The following is a 24,585-nucleotide window of genomic DNA, read 5'->3' on the forward strand; positions in this document are numbered from 1 at the left end:
CCCAAACGATTAATGGGACAGGAACGCCGTAAACGTTGATGCAGCAATTTATCTGCAATTACAGTCATTTTTAAGACTATTACATCATATACAAATATTTAGCACTTGAGATCTGAGTTGACGTGTTAGTCCAGTCGGACTCACAGTTTGGGCACATCGTTGTGATGTTGTTCGGTGGCGTCTGTGTTTTCCCCTTACAGAGGCGGAGCGGAGGGCTGGTACATGTGTGCCGACAGTTCAAACGGCGGCTACGGTCAAACCGCTGACCTCCAGAGCCCGGCCGTCGCCTCCACCGGGCCTCAGTGCACCCTGGTCTTCTGGTACCACATGAGCGGATTCACCGTGGGATCGCTGCACGTAGGAGGCGTAAAAAAATGGCGCACTCATCGGGAGAATAACAATCAGCGGCACAGACTCGTTATTCTCACCGTATCTGCAGGTGCTGTTGAAGTACGGGAACGTCACTCACGAGGTTTGGTCTCAGACTGGTAACCAGGGCAACAAATGGAGACGAGGAGAAGTGTTTCTGGGATTGTTGAAAAACTTCCAGGTCGGTAAACTGTTTTAATGAGTAAGATAATCAGCTACAAATGAATGATTCATATTTTCAGGTCAATAATACTGCTTCAAATGCCTGTTTAGTACCGGGTGATATATATTTTTATTTTGTGGGTGGTCTGTCCGTCACATTCTCGTGAATTGAATAACTCAAGAATGCCTTAACAATTATTAATGACCAACTCTTCTTCATAACATTATTTTTAAATGTTGCTATATGCATGAAATAGGAATAATCTCTACACGATTTCAGTGTTTTTATCTCTTTGTAGACATGCAACATTAATGACATTTAGTTTGTCTTTGTGTGCACATCCATGACTGGCCTAATTCCTGTCAGGACGGGCTAAACTGTCTCAGACCAGACGATCGATGCATTGATCGGGTCTAATTCAGTCTAACTTGTCTTAGCGTGTGAGCGTGACGGTAATCAGAGTTGCGGAACCTTCATGGTGTCTGCTGAGGCTATTTTAGGTCCCGTGCCCTGTGTCTTAGAACTGAATGCCACGTCCCTTCAGCCCATTTTAACTGATGCACGTTAGCCTCTGTCGGCTCTCTGATGGTGCAATCTGCAGCTGAAGGAATGCTCTTTTCACACGGAGAACAGGTGCCCTTTTCTCCAGCTTCAGGCTCCTACGCGCCGTCGTCTCTGATTATGTGCACATGGCAGGCGGCAAGAAGGCCTCAGCTCTTGTTGGCTCTCCGTCAGGTGGTGTTCAGGGCGAAGCGGGGGATCAGCTACATGGGCGACGTGGTGATAGACGACGTCGCCTTCGTCCACTGCGCCCCGCCTCTTCCTTCGGACCGGCCGTGCACACCTGAGCAGTACGCCTGCGGCAATGGCCGCTGCATCCCTCAGGACAACCTGTGCGACTTCATCAACCACTGCGGGGACGACTCCGACGAGGACGCCAACATCTGCGGTGAGGCCCTCCTCTCGCGGCCCGACGGGCGTCACATTTTCTGGTTGACGAAAAAAACGTTTTCACCGCTGTCTTTCAGTGGGCTTCAGCGGGCGCTGCAGCTTTGAGTTCGACCTGTGTTCCTGGCGTCAGTGCCTACGTGACGACTTCGACTGGCTGATCAAAGCGGGCAGCACGCCCACGGTCGGCACCGGGCCGTCTAGTGACCACACCTTGAGGGACCCCTCGGGGCACTACCTGTACCTGGAGAGCTCCTTCCCGCAGGCGGCCGGAGACGCCGCCCGCATCTCGGGACCCCTGCTGAGCCGCAGGAGCTCACAGTGCAAGGTGAGGTCCCGAGAGCAGCAGTGACAGGACCACGCTGAAGAGAGGCGCTTGTTTTACACCTCATTCTGTCAACTGGAATCGTAGTATAGCGTGAGTTCAATATTTGGAGCTTAGCTACTGGGAGATCAGTGTTAACAGGTTCTGCATTGAATATGTCATTCAAATAAACAATGAAATGAAATGAAGAAAAAACAAAAAACTAATCAGCAGAAAAAGTTGAAGACACACTAAAAAATGTAACAAAATATTAGCATTCCTCTGGCTTCAATGTGGATTTGAAAGTTTGATGTATTTTGAAGGCAAAAGAGTATATTTCCATTGTCTTCTGTGTGGAAGGTTTTAACTTTAAACTAGAGATTCTGCATATTTTATTATTATTTACTCAAGCGCTATTAATTTAGGACTAAAGAAGCAACAGAAACACTGTGGAAATCAACCTCAGCGTACAGACTGAATCCAGGAGGCATTCATCCTCCCATCTCTCTGATCGACTCCTCGGTTTTCTTTGTGCGTCGGGTTCTTCTCATCCCACTTCTCACCTGTCAATCAGTCAGGCGGGCTGCTAGAAAAGGCCCCAATTAAACTGAAGGGAGGGCTGTGCAGAGGAGGAGTGAGAAGGAGACAAGGACGGGCAATCTCTCCAGAGATGAAGAGTGTAGTCGTGCCGATCGCAGCGAGTCTCGCTGTCTCAGTTCTGTGTGATGGACAGAGACAATCACAGATCTTTAATGCACCTAATTAAAACCTAATTACTTTCGAAAGCATTGTCAGAGTGTGTCTATGACGTAGCCAGTAACAACGTGTCATATGCCTCTTTCCGACATCTTTCTTCAAATATGTGTCTGCATAAACCAGCTATTACGTAATCTTCTCCCTCTGAAAAGTCTCATTCTGCTATTTCTAATTTTCCATCCTTTGGTCCAGATGCGTTTTTATTTCCACATGTCTGGGGACGGCATCGGGACCCTCAGCGTGTTCAGCCGAAGCGGAGGGCATCTCCGTCTCCTATGGAACCTGACGGGAGACCAGGGCAACTACTGGCAGATGAGGGAGATCCCGCTGAGCCACGACCGGGACTTTCAGGTGGTGTTCGAGGGCAAAGTGGGCCGCAGTGCGAAGGGCGACATCTGTGTGGACGACATCACTTTCTCTGCAGGGTGCATGCTGTCCTCGTCAGTAGAGGACGACACTCCTCTGCCTCCTGCAGGTCGGCGTGCTACTTTTTCCCTGATGTTTTGTGCATGACAAGCTCTTTTTTTTTTGGTCCTCTGGTCCAGCTGTGATCCCACAGAGTCCCGCCTCCCGCTGGACTAATCTCATTTCATCCAAATTTGAATCCTCGTCTGTCTCAGCACTGACTAATCGAAGCAAGCCCGTTATCTCTTAGTCCCTGCTCATCTGTTAGTAGTTTGTCCGCATCCTTTACATTCTTTAAGAGCCGAGGTAGATGAACGAGAGCTGATTTATTGCCGCTTAACTGCGTATTTCTAGCAGATAAAGACATGCGGCCTCCACAGGAGTCCGCATGTCTTTTGGAGATACAGCCGTCCGTCCCTTTCTCTGTCTTGTCGTCTCTTTGCATTGGTCAGCATACGTGCCGACATTGAAAGGGCCGGAGCCCCTGCAGAGTCAGCGTGTTAATCAGTCACAATGAGCTCTGAGGTAGTGCGACCTGCGCCGAGATGTGAAGCAGGTCTGCGAGGCCAATGACGCTTTCAAGTTGTTTATTAGTATTTCTCTCTTGCTCTTTCCGACATCTTTCTTCAAGGGAGTAGCACCCTGCGTGAAGCCTCCACCAACACTCTGGAGGATCAAAAGGATGTATTTCTGTGTTGAGCCGCGTTTTGATATTGGCTCTCTGCTGAAACGTGTTAAACGTGTAATGCTTTACAAAATATATAGCTTAAGGAGCCCACAGCGGTGTGTTGAATACTCAACAGACTGCAGGAATAGTCTCTCTAAAAACTGAATTTGTTTTGCACATTACTAAAGTAAATACCTTTAGCTTGAGGAAAAGAGCTGCGAATGAGATTTTATAGAACCAATAATGTTGAGAAATAGCAGAAAGAAGAAATACTGCGAGGGAGTCTGAGGGAGACTGGTGTTGCTTGAAGGTCGGGGGGGGGGGCGGAGAGGAACCCGAAGACAGCAGGAACTGTTAATTATGAAGTGAAACGCCTCAGGAGGCTTTTTCTCCCACTGCTCCATTTACCGTCACCCATGGAATGATGGAGCGGCGAGACGCACGGCGGCACCTTTAGTTCTTTCGAACTTGACGAAATTACAGAATAGCTGAGAACAATGAGCTTGAGGTCAACTGCTGCATGGGAATAAATAAAAGGATGATCAGAAAAAGAGTCTCGCCGTTCTCTGCCGGCGAGCGCCGTCAGCTCTGATAAACCGAGCTGCGGCAGAAATCTTCTCCCACTGAATGATGAAGCTAATGAGACGATGCATTCAAGTCACTCAGAGACAAATGGAAAGATGTCCTCCGCGCCCACGATGGTCATTCATTAATGCCTCATTAGCACCTTCTCCACGCATCAGACATGACGCATGCCCCGTCATGTCTGAAGAAAGGCTGAAGGGACATTTCAAACAGGTAATTAAATGAATGACTTGAGTGATACGGTTATAACGTTATTATAGATGAAGCCAGCAATCACTTGAGACACTGCTAGACTTCTTCTCTCCGTCCCCGTCTTACAGCCAGTATATCATTTTATCTGCAGTGTGACAGCTTTTAATTTAGTGACTTGTCGGATACACTGTGAGAGCAGCGTGGTTTCGACGCAGCCGCTGTGGATCTGGGCGCCGTGAAGCGGGACAAAGAGAGGCAGGAGACGGGGACGTTATGAAGCGTCCGGTTTTATTTCGACCTTAATGCAAGAAATCAACAGAATAGAAATATGACAGAATGGAGGACGCGGTGCCTTTTTGAAGGCCCGGTCACACAACCTCGTTCTCTTTATCCGCCAGATTTTTGATTTCAGGAGTATAAGAGTTTATTAAAAAGCTAATCAGGGGGAGTAGCACCCTCGCACCAGGGGGCAGTATGCCAGCGAGGACAGTGAGTCACATGACACACAGCCACGCAGAGCCAACGAGATTTTTACTGCAGTCAATGAGTGCTTTCAGGAGACGAACTGCATACCCAATGAGATTTAGGCTGTTGTGGGAGATGTAACAAATAATTAGCTTCAACCACCCACTTTCTTTCAAATGAGTCCTCCAGCACGCTGCACATCAGGTGGCGAGGAGGCCCCTGCGGAGCCGCGGCTTCCCGTCTTCCTCTCTGTGCCTTTTAGTTGGGGCTCGTTTCTTCTGGTCTTGTGCATCCGAAGAAGAACAAGGGATTGAGAGGAACTTTTCTCTCCTTTACTGAGAGGGACCTCCCACACATCGTCACGCCTCATCTCCCTTTCTAACGCTCGGAATGCTCGGAGAAGCCAATTACAGCCTCCTGCAGCATTGCCACCCTTGCTTCCTTGTCTCCTTGAGCTTCTTAATAAGACCCCGATGCCGCACGCAGATGGTCTCCCCACTCACGAGTTGACTTCTGGTGCTCTGAAGTTAAGTCTCAGGCCAAAAAACAGTTTGCGTGGCTCCGTCAAAAAGTAACAACACAATCTAAAAAGCTCACTGGTTAACGAGTTATATCTTGTTTATTTCTTCCATTTAAACAAATAAGATGTTAAGTTTGTGGCTTTAGAGGTGTCGGTAGATGTTTTCTGTTTTCTTTAGTTTGTAAAGTCTTAATGCTAAGCTAAGCTAACAGGCTGCAGTTGTCCTTTCATGTCACTCAAGAAAATGAAGCTACGTATTCCTCTCCTCACGAGTCCGTATACTATGTACAATAAAAAAGTGCTCGCAGCGTCCTTAATGGGAAGCACATCAGTCTGAGTTGTTGTTCGATGTCTTATTTCCAGGCTCCTCGTGTCCTTCAGGCTCGCTTCCTTGTGAAAATGGCCGGTGTTTCGCTCCGGCGCAGAGCTGTGACTTCACAGACGACTGCGGCGACGGCACCGACGAAAGGGACTGTGGGACGTCTTGCTCCTTCGAGAGCGGCCGCTGTGGCTGGACGAGCTCCCTGGCCGACAGCTTTGATTGGACGCTGGGCACCGGATCGGTGAAAGGCATTCGGCCTCCGTACGACCACACGTCGATGGATGAAAGTGGTACGTGTTCACAGTTTCCCCGTTCTGGTTCACCTGAACCGCCAACTCATTTAAAAGTAAAATCCTAAATAAATCTTGTTAAAATTACTTTACAGGCTTTTCTGGCCTCCTGATCAGATTTCCATTCTGTAATTGAAGTGACCTTTGACTTCTGCCTGTTTCTGTATAATCAGATTGAGTGAAACTTGAACCTGAAATGCTGCGGTAGCTCTGCGCAGTGTTTAATTCATGACCGAATCAATGTACCTGAGGGGTGTTAGGAATGATTGATGCCGGGTGTCTTGGGCTATAATTCCATTTTACAGTGTAGACGGTAAATAACCGCACGCATGAATAAATAAACACGTATGTACTTTAGCACACGCGCGAGTTATGCAGGCGCTTCCCCCAATCATCTCAAATTCGATACTGCTCTGATGCAACTTTGTGAAAGTGGACATTGATGCTGACGTCACCAAAAACAGAAGCAGCACATTACATGCACGCTTTTGTCAGAAGCGTCTTGAATCGACAATGTTAGCAACAGGGCTGTGACTTGTCACTCGCTGCAGGTGCTGCTCACACAAACAGTTCTAAATTGTTCTTCGCTGCCCGTCTCCCTCTTCACTCCTTTTTCATTCCCTCCCTTTAGGTCATTTTGTCTTCCTGGAAGCGACACCGGTGGGACTCAAAGGCGATAAGGCTCATATCAGAAGCTCTGTCTGGAAGGAGTCGAGCGCCATCTGCAAGCTCTCCTTCTGGTACTACATTTCCCACAAGGCCTCAGGAACAATCCGCCTGCTGATCAAGGTAAACCACCCCGCAGAAGAAGTGTTTGGACTCATGATAAGAAATGACAGATCTATGTGATGCCAACCCCCGCGGGCCCGTCTCTTTCCATCAAGCGGTGTTAGCGAAGCCAGATCGCATTAAATCACATTAACGATGACGGTTAGTGTGTCATATCTAGAGGTGTCACGGATCTGATGAAAAGAGAGCCGCGGCTGTCAATCTCTCTTTGTGGAGGACGCCCCCAACCCTGACCCGGCCCGGCCGCACCATCTGGTGCCCGCGCGCGCCGGCACTGCCAGGTTTTCAAGGCGTCTTGTTTGTTTGGCATTCTGCCGCCCGGCTCGTGCGTGCACGGTCGATTCTCGGGGATTAAGGTTTCGACTTGAAATTTGGCCGTGATTCACTGCGCCTCCGGTGTCGTCCAAACCTCTAACACAACTCTCACATAACTCGAGCACAAGATTATTTTTTCTTCACACAGCGAGATGTTGTGTCCCACCCAGCAGAATGTGCATAGCATTTCTCTCGCAAAGAATGATACCGTCTCATGTGGAGCTGCCAAGTGATCCACAGAGCTCCCGATGCCATTGTTTTCTACGTGAGAGAATCTAACTTATTCTCTTAGTAAAAGCTCCATCGGCTTGCAGTAGTTTCTCTTTTTGTGTTGTGCTGGAAAAAGCCAAAGCAAACTGCATGAATTGGAATTCTAAGTGATTGATGACATTTGATATTAAAACAATTCATATCAACGATGGTATTTTCTTTGTTCTTCCCACATAAAACTCCAAAGCAATGAGGTATTATCTCATTCAGACACTGGGTTTGAATATTTAATTCTAATTCATGCAATTTGCACATCTTTGGAAACTGTTTTTCTTTGTTGTTAAAGAAGAAATTGTTATTTTCTACCACATCTGGTCAATGTTGTTGTTCAATATTTTTGGAGGAATTTTAATGAGACATAGAGATTAAAGGGATTTGCTGAAATATCAATATTTCAAGCTTAGATTTCGTTGTTCTTCTTCATGGAAGAGTTTTGAAGTGATTCGCTCAAGGAGGGTTCATTGTAACCAAAGGAAGAACTGATATTTGGCTTTAGAATACCAACAGAATACCAACAAGTTAGAAATATTCACGCCATGTCTTTGATAAACTGCTTGAATGTTCACCTCTGCATGTAGATGGTATATTTAATTGGTGTTGTTTTGAATTGAGTGATTATACTAATACAACTACTGTATAGCATTGATTACTCATGAAGGTCGGGTGCAGAGAGGATCTCATGAGATTAGTTTCTCAGTCGAGCCGGCGGCTGTGTGATTGATTACGGCTCTCTGTGAGAGACAGGCGGGGACGGATGCACGTGGACTGTTTTACATGTCTCGCTTGCTCGCGTTGAGGTGCAAAGTGACAAGTTTGGCCTTTTAAAGAAGGTTAGCTCTCCACCAGATGAGGCGCTGGAATAACTCGCACGCAGAGAAGAGCCAGAGGTCACATGGTTCTACACCTTGACTGAAGTGTGTATGTGTGTGTGTCCCCTGATCTCTGTAAGTGAGAGAGACCCAACGTCTCTGCTCGGCTGTACGTCCCTTTAGTCTCCCCTTAAATCATATGAAGTGCACGTGTGACCTACAAGGTTCAAAGACATCCGCACAAGCGGATTATTGCTGTGTGCTGTAATTTACAACATTATTTATTTATTTCCGTGATCACACATTTGCACAGGCGCACACACACACGCACGGTGTGTAAACACAATGAGATCCGTCTCTTGAAAAGGTTAATTGAAGAAAGAAAGCCGCTATGGTAATGACGCTGCAGAGGGGCAGAGTGAGGCGATGACTGCTTCCCCGTGTGAAGTCTCTCGGCGGCCCTTTCTGTTTATAACGGTCGTCATCCCTCAGCGGGCGGAGTGGACGCGCCGCAGGGGGTCCGGCTGGAAGGAGGAGGGCGGCGTGGCAGACCGCTTCCAGGCTGCAGGCTGATAATGACGCGTGTTATTTTCACGTATTCGTGTGAAGTGCAACGTTGCATGTGTGTAAAAGGAGATCCAGCGGAGAGCAAGGGGCATTCTATGCTTCATGCTGATGATTTTACTTCATTTTACTCGATCAGGTGCAGATGGAGGTGGTAGGAACACACAAACCTTTTTGTTAGATCCTTAATGCATGTTGGGTGTATTTAAGTCTGAACGGGGCCTTTTTAAGCTTCTTTCAGCAACATAAAGAATGGAATTCAACATCACAAGCTCAATGTGTAAAAAATGTGTAGTTAAGTGCTATTCTCACTTCAAATACACGTATTTCACAAATGCAAAAGAATTATTCATTTTTTAAACTATTTATTTGTTTTATTTGATATCTTACTTTCTTCTTTGGACATCATGCATATCTCCCAACACCTCATGAGAGCGGGTCTCCGTGGAGGGAACTGCTTTAAAACGGTGCTACGCAGCCCGCCTCCCGCTCACTGATGTCTTTGCCGCAGTGTGTTCAAATGTGGCGTGCCGCTGTGGTGAGCCGAGCATCTCCTCCTCGGCCAAAGAAGAGATGTTCTCCCTCATTTAAATCAAACACGACGGAGATCGTCTTTTCAACCAGTTCTCGATTTGAAGATGAAGACGTTGTGGAGCGGCCTCGTCACATAAACAATGTGCTGTTCTTGCATTATTGAGCACAATGATCCCACAAACAGCTGGCAGCGGCTCCATACATTACGAATTGCATCTGGTCTTGGTGAAAGTATATGACTCCAGATATATGGGGATTTCAATAAAATAAGCGTTATGCTCCTATAGCATTTTTCTTTGTTCTTTTACGCCTTCTTGACGATCGCCAACCTTCAAACTGATCGGATAAACGCCTCGACTGATTCGCGACGGAGACGGTCAAGTGAGAGCAGGGACGGCTGCTTCATTCAGTCGAGCCTTCATTCCGTGACATAAATCTGGATAAGTCCTTCTGTAACGCTGTCTAATAATCTCGGCTTCGCTCTCACAGTAACGAGATTATTGCGAGCCAGGGCTCCGCCGGCGTGGAGGAGGCAGCCTCACCCAAGGGTGCATTTTAATGGGCTTTCAAACTGCCGAGCAGGACATGACATTGCTTGTCCTCTGGTCTCCAGTACGTGACGCCAAGTCCCCTTCTTCAGCGCACTCAAGCCTGCGGCCACATCTTGATCTTGATGCCTCGCTGGTTACAAAAAAGTGAAGTGAATATGGAAGCCTGGCCCATCCGTTGCAGTTCCTCTACTTCACCAACAGTTGCACACGTTCTTCTTATGCTTGTGTCATAAATGTGCATCATAGATGTGACGTGACACGACTTGGCATGTATCTCCTTCATGCTCTCGACACCACATAAAAAAAAAAAAAACCCTACTGGCTCGCAACAGTGTACATTCTCTAAGCCGCCTTTCAAAGTCACATTCTCCGGGTTCAAAGCTGTATTAGTGGTGATTTGGTGTCGGTCTGTGCCATGGGAAAAGACAGAGAGGCCTGAGCGTAATATGTTCCATGTGTGGCATGAGAGAGCGCCGTCCCCGTGACTCACGCCGATCGGGGCTTCTTCTCACTGCTCCAAAAGTTCTGCTAATCACGCTTTAATGGCTCCTCCGAGGTGATATTTAGTGTTTCTCAGCAATCGGCCTGGAGAATTTCGAATGTACAAATGACAACCAGTGACTTTCCCTTTTCTCCTCAGACGGAGAGCCGTCTGTGGGAAGCGTGGAACAAGACGGGGCACCAGGGGAACGAATGGAACCGGGCGGAGATCCCTCTGAGGAAGCTGAGGAACTTCGAGGTGATATTCGAGGGGATCCGCTCGAGCGACGTGAGCGGAGGAGCCGCCCTGGACGACCTGCAGTTCGAGGACTGCGCGCCAAGTACGTGACGCGAAGGGCACGCGCCTGTATGGAGGAGATGTTGGAACAGTGTGGGCTGAGCCGTGACCCACCTGCCACTTTAATTATTTATGAAGTGATTCTCCCTTTGTAACGACTCCTCGCACCACTTCTATCCGTGTGTGTGTGTGTGTGTGTGTGTGTGTGTGAGCTGTTAAAAGCGCAAAAGTGGGCGGAGGAGATGGGAAATGTCTACATTTCTCGGCCCAAAATGGAGCACTGGAGTGGAAAGTTTGTGTAAAGCCAAACATCTCACCACCTGGCAGAGTAATCAGTCGCTGCTATTCAACAAACGTTCAGGCCTCTTTGTGCAGGTCACCGGTATCACCAGTGTAGCCGGACGCTTTTTAAAATGTAAAGTCACTTTACGGAGCCTTTGACAGAGTTACTTGTGAATTGACCGTCTTTGCGAGTGCAAGAACAACGTGACAAACGTGTAATAAGAAATAACAGCAATAACAAAGTGAGCTGAATGAGTTCCTCTCTTGCTATTGTACAAGCAAGATGAAACTATCCCGTGAAATTATTGCAGGATCTTTCCAGACACTTTGACGTACGGCGTCGATTCCCGGAACGCGAGCGGAGAAAGAGAAGCGGAGAGCTGGCACGCGTCTCAGAGGGACACATTACTTTGTGGGAAGACGGTTGAACGCCGGTTGACGTCTGCGTGCGAGACGGATGTTCAACATTAAACGCGCAAACGTGGACACGCACACACACACACACACACACACACACATGCACCCGCTCACGCAGGGAGACGTAAACACGGAGACGTGGATCAAACGGGCCTGCGCGTCAGAACTAAGACTAAACAACGGCGAAACACAATAACACCCTCGAACATCTTGCTCCCGGTTTTAGGTAGAAGGTCACAAGTGACTGATGATAGTCGCAGGTCCGTTTATCTGCTGCAGCCTCGTATGCTGTGCCACACTGTACTGGATGAAATCGGCTGGGATTGGAAATAATTATCCTAATGGATGTGCGTACGTAACATACAATTAATGTGCTCTTTCAAGCCACCAGACGCCGGTCACGCAACAGTAATTTCACCCCACTTATCCTCGGAAAAAAAGGTAATTGACCGCTGCACAAAGCTACCAGACTCCACGGAGAGGAGCAGTCATTTTACAGCTTCACAATAGCTCCTGGAATTAAGTTCAATTATTGGCAAAATGTCCATATATAAATATATATATATATATATATATATATGATCTCCCCTCCTCCCTCCCTCCTGACAAGGCTTGATCCTGCAGAGGTGCAGAGAACAGAAACTTTTAATAAGCTGGATTCGATTGATCTAAAAGAAAACAAGCGGGTGACAGCTTTCCTCTCAGGAGTGTCGGTCCTGAAGAAGATACAAGAAGATAATATTACCTGATTGTGAACGTGTTCTTACGTTTTGTCTGCGCGTGTCCTGTGTATTTTCCAGATGTGGTGGGGCCGCACAGCTGCCCCGCGGTCACAGACTTTGTGTGTCACAGTGGCCACTGCCTGGAGTCCCACCTCGTGTGCGACAACAAGGCCGACTGCGCCGACGGGTCCGACGAGACGGACTGCGGTGAGGAGCGAATCTCCACCGTAACTCTCGGCCCCCGGGACCTCCGACGCTCCCCGTCTCACTCTCCCGCCTCACTCTCCTTGCCGCAGAGCGCGTCTTCGACCTGCCCGGCGCCTGCAATTTCAACGCGGGTGAAAGGCGGTGGGAAGACGCCTGCCAGCTGTCTCAGGGCGCCGACGATGACTTTGACTGGACGATCGGTTACCGGACGCAGACACCGGGAGCTGGCCCTGAGGCGGACCACAGCCCCGGTTGGTACCCGCCCCGCGTCTCAGTAGTGATGCTGACCGACATCCGTTTTCGATATTAACATGAACCAACTCTATCTTCACAACCTATTTTGACCCACGCAAGTTTTGAGGTTGTTTTTTACAACCTTTGACCTCTCTGTCGAGGCTGAATGAGTCACCGCATCCTGTTCTGAAGGATTTGTAATGCTTAAAAACGGAATAATAATTAAATCAAAATTAAGAAGAAACAACCTCTTTGTCCTCCTCACACCCGCTAGTGTAATTACGACCTGGCAGCCGGGAAACAACAGCGTCCGACAGGAATGATGAAGCAGGGTAAATTATAATTATAGTCCAATGTCAGCTGAGTCACACTCGGCTTAGTAGTACTGGACGGGTTGTTTATCTTGTTGTGTTGATGCTGCTGTGTCAATACAGGATTTTTGTTACCGATTAAAGGCAAATTAATCTCAATGGTGTTCAGGTTAGATTTACACTCATCAACACACCTCAACGTAAACCTTCATTCCCACGTGCTTTGGAATTTGTCTTCATTAATTATTCTTGCTTGTGGGAATGACTGTTGTGGTTGCTACGGTGACCTTGATAAGGAGAACAAAGCCAGTAGAATAATGAAAAATCTTATTTACAGCGTTTGCAGGTGTTTGTTTGAGGGAAACGGTGGACAAAAGGGCTCCTGGGTGCAGTATTTTGTAGTCGGGGCTCCATTATATCCTAACAGCTGTGGTTTTTCTTTATTAACTGACGACTCCACAAACAAACGGCTCCTTCAGTCCTAACGCCTCCTCGCATTGTCTGTGGGTGAGTTACAGAGTCCACACCCGTTTCTGAGGCCGTTTGGGTTTATTGAGCTGAGAGAGGAATCTGGGAGGGGGGGATTGGGGGGGTTTATGATCTCAGGACAGAGCGGATCAATAAAGCCGGCCGTCTGTAACGCAGCCGTTCTCACGAGAGAGCCGAGCAGCTAGCGGAGGTGCACACGACTCAACATGTGGACACAACATTTCTTTCCTTGGCTCAGTGAATCTTCGGTCGGTGGGAGCCGAGCTTTTCTGTGCCGTGATTAAATCCTAAATCCCTTTAACTCGTTCTGGCCTCATGTGAGCTGAAGAAGCTCTCTGCGGCTGCAGGCTGCAGACCACCACATTTCACAACGGCACAACTTCCGTCTTCTGTCCAAATCTCACAAATTATTGGAATCAGCCGGAGAACGTTATTGGACTTTTTTTGTTTTTGCCTGCAGCTGGAATTGAAGATTCTCATCTTTGTCTTTAATCACGCTGCAACGTTGCTCGAATCTGCCATAAACGTTCGACACATCTGATGCGTTCTGCACCCATCTCCAAAGGTGGTGGTGGGAGCTTCCTCTACATACACACGGCCAATCAGAGGGAGGGGGACGTTGCCAAGGTGACAACCAGGAATGCATTTCCAGCCAGCATCGGCCGATGTGACCTGCGCTTCTGGTTCTACATGCACGGCTCGGACAGGATGGGAACACTGAAGGTGAATTAATCCGAGCCACATTTCCATAAATAATTCAAAGTCCTTTGTGCGTTTGTTTGTGTCATTTGCGGTAATGATCCGTCGCAGTCGACCTGAAGGCTTAATTGGGCTTTTGACAGGGTTGTCTTTTCCATTTTGCCGCACCTCCAACTACATTAAACTCTGCTCACTGTCAATCACCTGATACCCACAGGAAGGGTTGAAAGCGGCTCTGCCAGTAAAAAGTGTGTCACCTCACAAACAACATCATCATTTCCTCTTTTCATGTCTTTTTTAGCTTTCCTTCTTAGCTGTGTTAATTTCAAACTTAAAAAAGTGCCACGTAATATAAATGCTTCAATTGAAATCTTTCAAATTGAGTGTGAGTCTTGGTTCAGTTAATCACACATCTTCCATGTCATTTCACGTCACCTTTAACATCCCTGTCGGTTCGCGCCTCCCCAGGTCTTCACTGTTGGACCCAGTGGCACCAGTCTGCTGATGTGGGCAGCCACTGGGAACCACGGCAACCAGTGGAAATACGCCAATGTCATCTTGTCCAACCCGGGACCTTTCAGAGTGACCTTCCAGGCGGAGGCCGGCGGAGACATGTGGACGGACATCGCCTTGGACGACATCTCCTACACCGCAGAGTGCACTGCAAAAGGTAAAAGGGATTTCTTTTCTTTTTTTGTCTCTGGTCTGTCTTTGCTCGTCCATTTGCTCTCTCGTGCTCATGCAATTTCCAACTATTTTAATTCTACCGTCTCCCACTTCCTCTTTTCTAACCTCCACACTCCTCCCGTTCCTTACAAACAGCGTGGAGCCTCGCGGTGAGTGTAGTTTGTAAATGGAGCCCGTTGCCCTTTAGGTCCATACAAATTCACTGCGGAGGCCGGCCCGGCTCTGAGGGATGAGGGACGGAGGGCAACGGAGGGGAAAAGCAATTACATTTATATTGTGTTGTTTCATCACTGCCACCCAGGAGTTCTCCCTTCAGCCCTGAACTGCTTGACTCACGCACACCTCTCTGTTTTTTTAACACCGTGCACACTCTGTGTCTTTAAACAATCCTCTGAGGCGTCTCGCCGCCGGGCGCTTGGCTGGGTGTGATCTAAAATCAATAAACGGGTATTAATGGGTCTGTAATTATGTGCTTCCCCGTGTTGCCTCAGGACAAGTGACCCCCCGGCCTCCGACCTGCGGGTTGGACCACTACCAGTGCAGTTACTCCTATCAGTGCATCCCGGAGAGCTGGAGGTGCGACGGCGAGCTGGACTGCGCCGACCAGTCCGACGAAGACTTCTGTCCCACCGTGGTGCCCGGGACTGTTCCTCCTCAGGGCCGCTGTCCCGCCGGACGCTTCCAGTGTTTGAACGATACCTGCATCCCCTCCGTGCTGCGCTGTGACGGCGTCCCGGACTGCCCCGGCGGGGAGGACGAGAACCGCTGCCGTGAGTGCATGTGCCAGGTTTTTTTGTAGTTTTTAGTTAGTTAATCTGTTTCGTAAATCACATGGTCAGTTTTTAGTAGAAGTCTGATGCTCGTAGTGATCTGTGAACACCTTCCAATCACACCTCTATATTTAACATCCTCATTTCTGCTCTTTCCCAGCTCTGCTGCCGTGTGCGCTGGGGGAACTGGTGTGTGAAAGTTGGCCCGGTTGCATCCCACTTGAGAAGCGTTGTGACGCCTCTGCAGACTGTCTGCCTTTTCACTCGGATGAATCTGGCTGCCATGGTAACGTTTTTTTAGATACCGTGCGCTGTTAGAGATGGAGCCTGTCCGTCTTTTGTTCCCCCTTTTACTACTAACGCGTAGTTTCCACTTTCATATGAGGCCACACTTAATTGTATTACTTAATGCTTTGAATTGTTTAGTTTAAGTATGTCTTTTTTTCCCTTTTGCAGTTTAATTGGATGCACACCTTTCTTCTCGCTCCATATTACACTCTCATGAGTTACCAGTCACTTTTGAGTCGCGGTTTTGTTCGCGTCTGCTCATTTCCAGCCCGAGCAGTGACTCCCACGGCATTTCGAGTCTGGTTTTTCAGTTTTCAAAGCACACCTCAATGGCCGCTGTGAGCTGCCAAAATCCATTAAAACCCTGTTTGTTTTCAGGAATAAGACCAAACCTCACTTTTATAATGCATACTCTGCCAAGCCAAGGCTACTTTATGGAGGTGGAACTCAAGAGCTTCAAACATGATGATTATTGAATAGCCCTGATGACCCTCAAACAACCTGTTAATCATCAGACGTACAAGATGCAAGAAAAGTATGTATTTAAGTGGTATAATGTAGACGCTGCAGCTCTGTGAAGAGATTGATGGACGATGCTCGGAGCCCCGCGTCCCCCTGGCAACATCACTCACTGATTTCATGTTCTGATATCAGAGCTGCCACATGCCCGAGTGCACGTCTGTTGCTTGTCAGAGGAGAAGGAACTGGATGACGGCTCGTGGCAGAGAAAGACCTCGGAGGAAAAGCTTTTTTTGTGTGTATTTCTAATGAGATATTCGGCAGTGATTTATTTACGTGTGACTTGCAGATTGTCCTCGCCTGTATTGCCTGGATCGCGGCTCCTGCATTGTGGAGAAACACGGGCCTGTTTGCATGTAAGTAGAACTTCAACCACACGTGAATTATGAGCGCAGGGCAACACATTCACGCTGATGAACAAACGCAACAAAGCGGCAACAGAGTGTGTCGTCCCTTCTCCTCCCCTTGTCCTCTATCTTTCTTTGTGGGACTTAAAACATGGAAATCCGATCAGCCGTGTTTCTTTCCTTGGAAAAGACACGCTGCATGAGGCATGTGGGAGTCTTTTTATCCCCTGCAGCTTAACCGGGCTGGTTCCGCCTCCATTTATCCACCAGCACCGGGGTTCCTGGGGATCTCTGGACTCTACTGGTCAATACTTAAACACCAGCGGTCTTAGTGGGGGGAGCCACAAAACTCTCCGTACGGATACTCTGTGTGTGTGTGTGTGTGTGTGTGTGTGTGTTTCTCTTGAATCTAGTTGTCTGCATCAGCGACTTGGATAGTCCACAATGAGATATCACATTCCAAAAGTGAGAACGCCATTATGAGACTTGCTGCTGGATCCGCTAACGTCATCATGCGCCACTGAACCGTCTTCCATCTTGGTTTTCACACAACTTATTGTGTCTCATATGCAAGTGTCATATTGCTGGAAATGCAAAATGATGAATTAGATGAGAGATACATTTAGACAAAAGGAGATGTAGCAGCATTGTGTGTGTGGGGGGGGGGGGGGGGGGGGGGGGACCTCTGGCTCAGTATTTGCATCACGTTCCTCCCACTCTGCTGAGTCCACCAAGGAACCGGGCCAGACACACAATATGTACCCTGTGAATGATAATGAAACCAAGCTGATACTGACCAGATGTTGAATTGGACCAGAGCCTCCACTCCTGAATAGAAAAACTTTGTTTCTTTCCCAGAGATGCGGCTCACCAGACGGGGCAAAGTATTTTCAATTAGTGTGTCTGTCGGTGCCGGACGTCCAGCAGAGAAATTCTGCAGCATTTGTCAAGATGTTTTTTAAATGGTTTGGGACTAAAATTGCATCCTAGTTAATAAAGATTGGGATTTATGTACTAAAAACCACAATGCCTTTAAGTACTCCCAATAAGCAGCACTAAGGAGATACTTTCAGAAGTAAGAAAAGAGCTATTGCGATTTAATTCAAGAAATATTATCACATGAATGTTTATTTTTGACTTTTTTCAAGTGGCTTTTGTCCCTGCAGCATAATTTCCACAGCATCAACGCCCTGTCTTTGCTCTATTTCCTGGTATTGGATGGCAGGTGTAATCGCGGATGGACCGGCAACCGTTGCCACGTGAAGGAGAAGCCGTCTCTCTCCACCTCCAAGCCCGAACTGGAAGACACACAGCTGGGTAGTAAAGGGTCGCCTCCCCCACTCCATTAAACTGTCTGACCTGTATTCATTTACTATTACTTTGCACACCTTGTTAATCGCTCTGCAGTCCATAAAAAGTTCTCCCCCCCCGCTCCCTCTCGGTTAGCCGCTGTGTACGTTGGCATCGGCATCGGGCTGCTGCTGCTCGTGGCCGGCGTCGCCGTCTGCACGCTGGCTTTCTGCAAGAAGAAGTGCTACCCGGGGTGAGTGGTGGTCGGAGCCGCGGCTCCCTGTTGATGATGAATGCGATGACCGTGATGATTCTGCTGCTGGCTCCACAGAAAGCCCGGCCCGATGCGCTGCGGAGTGATGGATACGCTGGCGTGTAGCTGGAGGGCAAAGGTCAGCGAACAGACATGTCCAATCAATCATCAGCAAATTCTGTTAGCGCAACATTTGTTTTCTCGGCTTTACAAATGTCGCTTCTCTGCCGTTCTCCTCGCTTTAATTCAATGGATGGATCCAACATTTGAGGAGGTCAGAAGGTGATCGCCGAGCCTTTTTGCTAAATCACATTTTAGAATTAGGATTATTGATTTTGGTTTCTGTGCGCTTCTGTGTGTGATTTGTACGCACACTGTGGTGCACATACAGCAGATACGCACAATAGTAACCTGAACACCTAAAATAACCGGTGAAATCTACAACTTTTTGAAACGGTCTCTTGAAACAGTCTACAAAAGCAGAACACGATAAGATGCTTTTAGACCGGATTACATTATACAGGTGAAGTGGTTGAAGAAGCTCACAGGTTCACAACCTGTTCAGGTGTGAGATCATTATTGAGTATTAACAATGACACCAAAGAGGAAACATCAAAGGACTTCTGTGGAAACACATATACAACAAATAGCTCCTATTAGGAGGCAGCTTTAGATACAGAGGTTTGGGTGTGAAGCTCTTGAACGCTGAGCAGTGGAAACCCCCAGAGGTTATTTAACCTCTGAAAGATGATCACATCATTCGCGGAGGTTGGAGGTGTAATTATGGAGGCGCGGCGGTTCAGTTTGATTTCTACCTGCACTTCAGGCTGTCTTTGGCATCAGGGCCCGTCTGAGTCTAAGCCCGCGCACGTGGTTTGTCTCTCCCTCAGCTCCGCAGTCTGCACCAAAGGCCGGGCGGCCGTCCCAGAGTCGACCCCAGGGGGGGGGATGGTCGGGGGCTTTCCATCAGCGTCTACCCCTGGAGGAGGGAGGTGGAGGTAAAGGTGTATTTCACGCCAGATTCGTCTGTGCAGGATCCAGGGACTTGAGCTTTGCCTCTTTCTGTCCACGGCAGGTTTCGGCCTGCAAAGATGCCAAGCTGTCCTTCACCAACCCGCTGTACAAAACCTCCCGCCCCGGTGCCAGTAGCTCCGAAGCCTGAAAACAATGGACTTCAGATGTTGACACTGCAGTGGATCCGCGTCAATCGCTGTGTGCACATACTCGATGAGTTTGTCTTGACGTGCTGCGGTGCCAAGTGCTTGGGGAACGATGCAGAAGAGTGAAGGAAGTTCAGCTACTGCATATTGCGGCACAGTATTCGAGTATCTATTCCGACGGACATCTATTGTGATTGACGACAGAATTATCAATTATGGAAATGAACGATATGATAGATAGCACTGAACTACCTGGTACTATAGAAGGTAAAAGTTCTGCATAATGACTCATGATTGTCGAGTTTAGACGTTTAACAAATTTATTTTTCCATATGCATAGCAATACTGTACATTTTGTTTAAAAAATAAAATAAAAATTGAAGAGCTCCCTCTCTGTCTTTTATATCAGTCTTTCGTGCAAAGGCAACAAACATCCAGTTCGCTGAACTGAGAGACTCCACTGAACGCAGCTTCCAAATGGAGTCCTGACTTCATTATGGATAAGTGCAAATAAAGTAGTTTGCCCCTGTTTTATTTGCAAATTAAAACCCATTACAAGTCAGCTTCCTGCAGCTGTTCCGTGTGTGCTGTGAACTCTCTCGCTCTCTCTGAATCAACCATCGCTGAGCAGATTGCTCGTACGCAATTAAACCGCTCTGATGTAAACTTGACGAGTGTTCATCAAAGATGCTGCCGTCGCAAATTCCCTCTTATATGCTGAGATGTGCTGAAGAGAGCGTCAGTTTGTGCAGGCGGCTTCCTCTCGGCCTCAGCCAGTAATATTTGGAGTTAAAAGTTGTTGCTCCTACTTGGATTTTTTAAACATTGTGCAAACTGAACAGATTCCATTGGAAGATATTTCAACATGTTGAAGTAGTAAAAGCCCAGATGTGAATAATAGGAGGCCTACTCGTAGCTTTTATAGGGATTCAACACCCATCCCATGCAAGTCTCGCTTTCATCCCATTTATCAAAGGGCCCCAAGATAAATAACAGTGTTGCGTTGTTTGTTCCCTCTCCTCAAGTTCAGCCGCCGCACGAAGCCAAAGAGCAGGAAACACTCTGTACCGAAGATGAATACACAGACAAACAGAGTCTAGCCAACAGTGAGGGAGCAGCGATTGCCCACAGATAGCTTGTTTGTTTACTGATGAAACCTAAGCCTGCGTCATCTTCTATCGCAGTAATCTGTATTCCTAAATCACTGACAGGAATGCAGTTCAGGCGTCACAATATCTCTAATTTTGGGGCTTTTATTATGTTTTGCCCGCAAGCCTGAAATCTTTTTCTCACTGTTCATATGGTGATTATTCTTCACAAGTTCACATGTAGTTTTATCATTGTTATCCAGCCACCTTTCTCTCTTTCCACAGCTCCATCTATATTTGTCTCCCTCAACCCTGCGGCGTTTGAAGCACTACAACTGATGACCAACAACACCCCCCCCTCCCTCCACCCCTCCACCCCTCCACCCCTTCCCGCCATTCAAACAATGCCCCCACCCGCTCACCCGCTCACAGCTGACTGAGAATGTGCAGCCAGCAGTTTTTTTCTCTGGTAGCTTCGTTATTGGTGCGGTTGAATAGCGCGCAGGAGGGCGCCTGTTGTTGCTGGAGGCAGCGTTAGTCAGCCTTTTCTCGCCGGCGCTGTTGTTGCGCCGCCGTTGTTCATCGAGTCCATCGGAAAGGTCACCGTTTTGTTTGCGTGCCGCTCTGAAAGGTTCCCGTAATGAAAAAACGCTCTGCGGTGACAAACCTTTTTTTGGGGGACTCTTTTAAATTCTTTATCATACATAAACTGCTCACCTGAGACCTTTCCCATTGTGGACTGTCCAGCTGCTACGGCAACATTCACAGCGACGCGCGGCCCTGTGCAGCCGGGGACCGAGGTCACCCAGCCGTCCCGCTTGAGTCAAGGTGACATTTAACCAAAGTCTGTATTCATTGCTGGTACAGCAAAGCTTAATTCTGACTTTGTGTTTTTCACCATCAAGCAGAACGTTCCGTCACTACAGGCAGAGAAGCCAGTTTATCGTGAAGCGTTGCCAATTTAATGAGATTCTTGACTTGTATTATTTAAAGTTTGCCTCGAGAGATGCACAAATTAGGCTTCAGAGAAAAACTGCCGGCAGATAAATGACCTCTGTGGACTAATTTATTCTGCCGTGGACTGGAATTACAACGAATTCCTCTTTTTGATTAAACAAACTTTAAAGGGCGTTATAGGAGCACCACCCGACAACCACGAGCTGAACTGAATGAACTGGTGGAAGCATCGATGATCAACGATGAATGGGTGGAGAGCCACGGAGCAAAAAAGGGAAGGAAGCGGACCTTCTTCAAGCTTCTACTCAACGCTAAATCGTTGTTGACTTTCTGGTTAATACCATTGTGAAACTTTAAAGCAGTTGTATAATGGAAAGAGAGAAACAGAGCTGAGCTTGTTCTCCTCCCCTGGTCGCTGTTACAGAGCATCTGCGGTGACGATGCGGCTCTGCGACTCCACAAGTGGGAAGAATTTACACTCAGATCCTTTAATGTCGCTCCCGTCTCTTTTCATTCATTTCAATCGCTCCGATGCTCGTGGAGGTCACCCTGAGGGAGGTCACCCTGGGGGAGGTCACCCTGGGGGAGGTCACCCTGGGTCCTCCAGCCAAGCTAAAAGGTGCTCTGCATCTGTGACTGATCCTGCTCCCTGCTGCACGTGGACGGGGTTCAGGAGGAGGTCGAGAGGGAGATGAGGGTGCATTTGAGAAGAAACTGGAAAACGAGTGTGATCTTTAGAGGACTGGCTGGGCTTGTTTTTCGCTGGAGTTGTGGAACAAGGTGATTAGAGCAGCAGACTGCATGGGGAGCCTCAACTACCGGGATGATTAAAGTGCTTGGAAAGAGTTGTGGGGGAGTGAAGGGGAGCAGAGGACACTTTGGGATCTAAATCGCCGCCCGATGCTTGACTGCGTGACCTGACTGAGAGATGCAGCGCAGTTTAAATGTCCGGTTCGACGGGCAGACGTTTGATGTACCCCCCCCCCATCCCCCCCCCACCCCACCCCACCCCCTGGGTGCACACGAGGTTTGCATAGAGCTCAAATGTCGCTGTGGGTGGTTTGATGATTCATGTGAGAAGGTGGATGTGACACCATCATGCTCAGGCGCCGCCTGAATAATCACGTCTTTTCACTCACCAGCAACTGCTTCTGAAATCTGCATGAGGAGTTTAGTCACTAAACGCGTCATTCTCAAGATTAGAGTCCTTGACAAATAAAGTAATCAAGATCCTTACATTCACAGCAATGCATTTAACCGAAAATATGTCTTCCCACAACATTTTAAGAGATTGGACATGTAATGAAATATAAATAAAGGCTGAATTAGCTGTTTTCAGTTCTTGTTTACAAAAGGGTTAGAATTATTAAAATTATTTTGATATATTTCAGTACATACTGGGCATAATATCTACTGTAAACAGTGGATTTTCCCACGAGTTAGTTGTTAAAAAAGAAAGAGACAAAGTGAAGCAGCCTCCTCACTGACACGAAGCAGCAGCCGCATTCATTTCAGAATAAATCACCGCTGCAGTCAATACGTTGTCAGCCACCTCTAAAGGTAATGGGACGGAGGTATTTTAGGGGCTGCAGGAGATAGTCGGGGGAATAGCAAATAAGTAATGGCATATTTCAATTGGGCGTGCTGTGAGAATATTTTTGTGGCCTATCTTTGGATTCTGATGACTTTTGTTTTAAACACTAAAAAAGTTGCAAACCATTGAGTGCAAACAACTAAATGTTCCATATGCAGTAAACGATAAGAGTGCTCTGCTTTTCCATGGAGCTCCTGAATTCCTACAGCGAGTGTCGTAATTAGAACGACGATGTGATCCAAGTTATCCTGATTGAACTAATCAGTGAGGAGGAAAAAACTAAAGTCTCCAAGTCCCCCCCCTTCAATATCTGGCTGATCCCCGGAAAAGTGAAAGAACACAATCGATGTCGAGACAACAAGGAGTAGATTAAACCCAGTTGACCCCGAACTGTGATGAGGTACTAACACTTTCTTTTAGCAAACAAAAGGAATATGTAGCAAATATAACATAACCTTGGCTTATTAGGTGTGAATATGTGTCTTTATTACGCTTATTAAGCCTGCTCATCACCTTAGAATACTAACTCATTACCTTAAAGGAGAAGAAATGAATTGTAATAAAAACGCGCACACATGCATTAAAGCCTATATTGTGATCCGACTGGCACCTGTAGAGGGCGCCCTCCCAGTTCCATCACCTGTTTGTGACAGTGAAGTTGAGGGAGGATAAACAGAACACACAATCAAAGTAAAATAGCACAACAATAACAAACATCTGACCTCTAAACAAGCCGTACACAGCCCAGACTTCCAATAAAGCCCACATACTTAATAAAAACACTAAGCTCTGTGGTTCAACATCTTTTGTCTGCCGGCAAACAAGGTGCGTACAGAAGCAGCTCCTGAACGCATCTTCCCACATCACACAAACGCTCCTTTGGAGACACGGCGCGTCTCGTGTCCTCGGGCAAAGTCTCCATTGGCTCCTGCAGCTGGAGAAACGCGTTGTCTCCGCAGCCTCTCGTGCACATGCACACTTCTTCAAACAGAAGGAGACGAAGAAGAAGAAGGAGGAGAAGAATAAGAAGCCATTGGCTCCGAGGAGCTGATGACGGAGGGAGCGCACCGTCTTCTCCAGGAACGCGCGCGCGCACACGCACAGTGGGATGAGACCAGACTGGCACGGACATCTAACTGGGGAACTTTGTTTCTCCTTCTGCGGGGTTATTATTATTATTATTATTCTTTTTTAAATATTCATCAGGAGGCGGAGACCTTTTGGGGACGGCCGCGCGTTTTGCACTCTCTCCAGGAGCGCGCAGTGTGGCGCACGCTGGAACAAAACAACTAAAACAAAACCGCTCCGTGCAGCGCAGGCACGTTTCCCTTTTTAAAAGCTGCGGGGGATCGCCGGAGAGTCGCGGAGTCGTGCGGGAGGAGGAGGAGGAGGAGGTGGGTGGACCAAGCGGTGTCGGTGCACGAGGAAGACCCAGAGAAATCTGCGGGCGAACTTTGGATATGGCCGGTGCCAAGACGTTCCACCTTCTCGTTGGAGTTGTTCTAGTTTTGCAGTGTTTCGGGGACTCCCGAGGCGAGACCCCAGCGAGCGACGGTAAGAGAGACCGCGTGTCAGACGCGAGCGGGACCTGAGGGGGTTCGGGCTCCGTTGCTCTTTCGTGCTCTTATTTTTAGGAGTAACTAGGACGTCGTGACCTACTATCTTCCTGTTTCGG

General features: G+C 47.9%; 2 protein-coding genes and 1 long non-coding RNA gene across 3 annotated transcripts in view; 2 read left to right on the forward strand and 1 right to left on the reverse strand.

Annotated features, from left to right (window-relative positions):
- The window catches only part of malrd1 (MAM and LDL receptor class A domain containing 1), a 29,263-nt gene extending 9,606 nt beyond the window's left edge, over positions 1–19,657 (forward strand). The window contains exons 14-33 of the mRNA XM_040167755.2: positions 201–357; positions 440–550; positions 1,268–1,481; positions 1,561–1,808; positions 2,733–3,015; positions 5,738–5,986; positions 6,618–6,775; positions 10,459–10,639; positions 12,096–12,224; positions 12,314–12,475; positions 13,824–13,981; positions 14,426–14,627; positions 15,136–15,414; positions 15,575–15,700; positions 16,511–16,577; positions 17,794–17,885; positions 18,015–18,111; positions 18,190–18,250; positions 19,002–19,109; positions 19,187–19,657. Of these exons, the coding sequence (XP_040023689.2) occupies positions 201–357; positions 440–550; positions 1,268–1,481; positions 1,561–1,808; positions 2,733–3,015; positions 5,738–5,986; positions 6,618–6,775; positions 10,459–10,639; positions 12,096–12,224; positions 12,314–12,475; positions 13,824–13,981; positions 14,426–14,627; positions 15,136–15,414; positions 15,575–15,700; positions 16,511–16,577; positions 17,794–17,885; positions 18,015–18,111; positions 18,190–18,250; positions 19,002–19,109; positions 19,187–19,273 (3,169 nt within the window). The 3' untranslated portion in view covers positions 19,274–19,657. The remainder of the gene's footprint in view (positions 1–200; positions 358–439; positions 551–1,267; positions 1,482–1,560; positions 1,809–2,732; positions 3,016–5,737; positions 5,987–6,617; positions 6,776–10,458; positions 10,640–12,095; positions 12,225–12,313; positions 12,476–13,823; positions 13,982–14,425; positions 14,628–15,135; positions 15,415–15,574; positions 15,701–16,510; positions 16,578–17,793; positions 17,886–18,014; positions 18,112–18,189; positions 18,251–19,001; positions 19,110–19,186) is intronic.
- Positions 17,366–19,269, reverse strand: LOC144390041 (uncharacterized). The gene is made up of 3 exons (XR_013454097.1): positions 18,927–19,269; positions 17,957–18,237; positions 17,366–17,866 (listed from the first exon to the last, which is right to left on the reverse strand). It is a non-coding gene; the product is annotated as an uncharacterized LOC144390041 (long non-coding RNA).
- Positions 19,658–23,785: 4,128 nt separating the features above from the next.
- Positions 23,786–24,585, forward strand: part of plxdc2b (plexin domain containing 2b) — a 51,130-nt gene continuing 50,330 nt past the window's right edge. The window contains exon 1 of the mRNA XM_040166747.2: positions 23,786–24,464. Coding sequence (XP_040022681.2) covers positions 24,371–24,464 — 94 coding nt within the window. The 5' untranslated portion in view covers positions 23,786–24,370. The remainder of the gene's footprint in view (positions 24,465–24,585) is intronic.

This window comes from Gasterosteus aculeatus, chromosome 21 (assembly GCF_964276395.1).
Source record: "Gasterosteus aculeatus chromosome 21, fGasAcu3.hap1.1, whole genome shotgun sequence".
NCBI lineage: Eukaryota > Metazoa > Chordata > Actinopteri > Perciformes > Gasterosteidae > Gasterosteus > Gasterosteus aculeatus.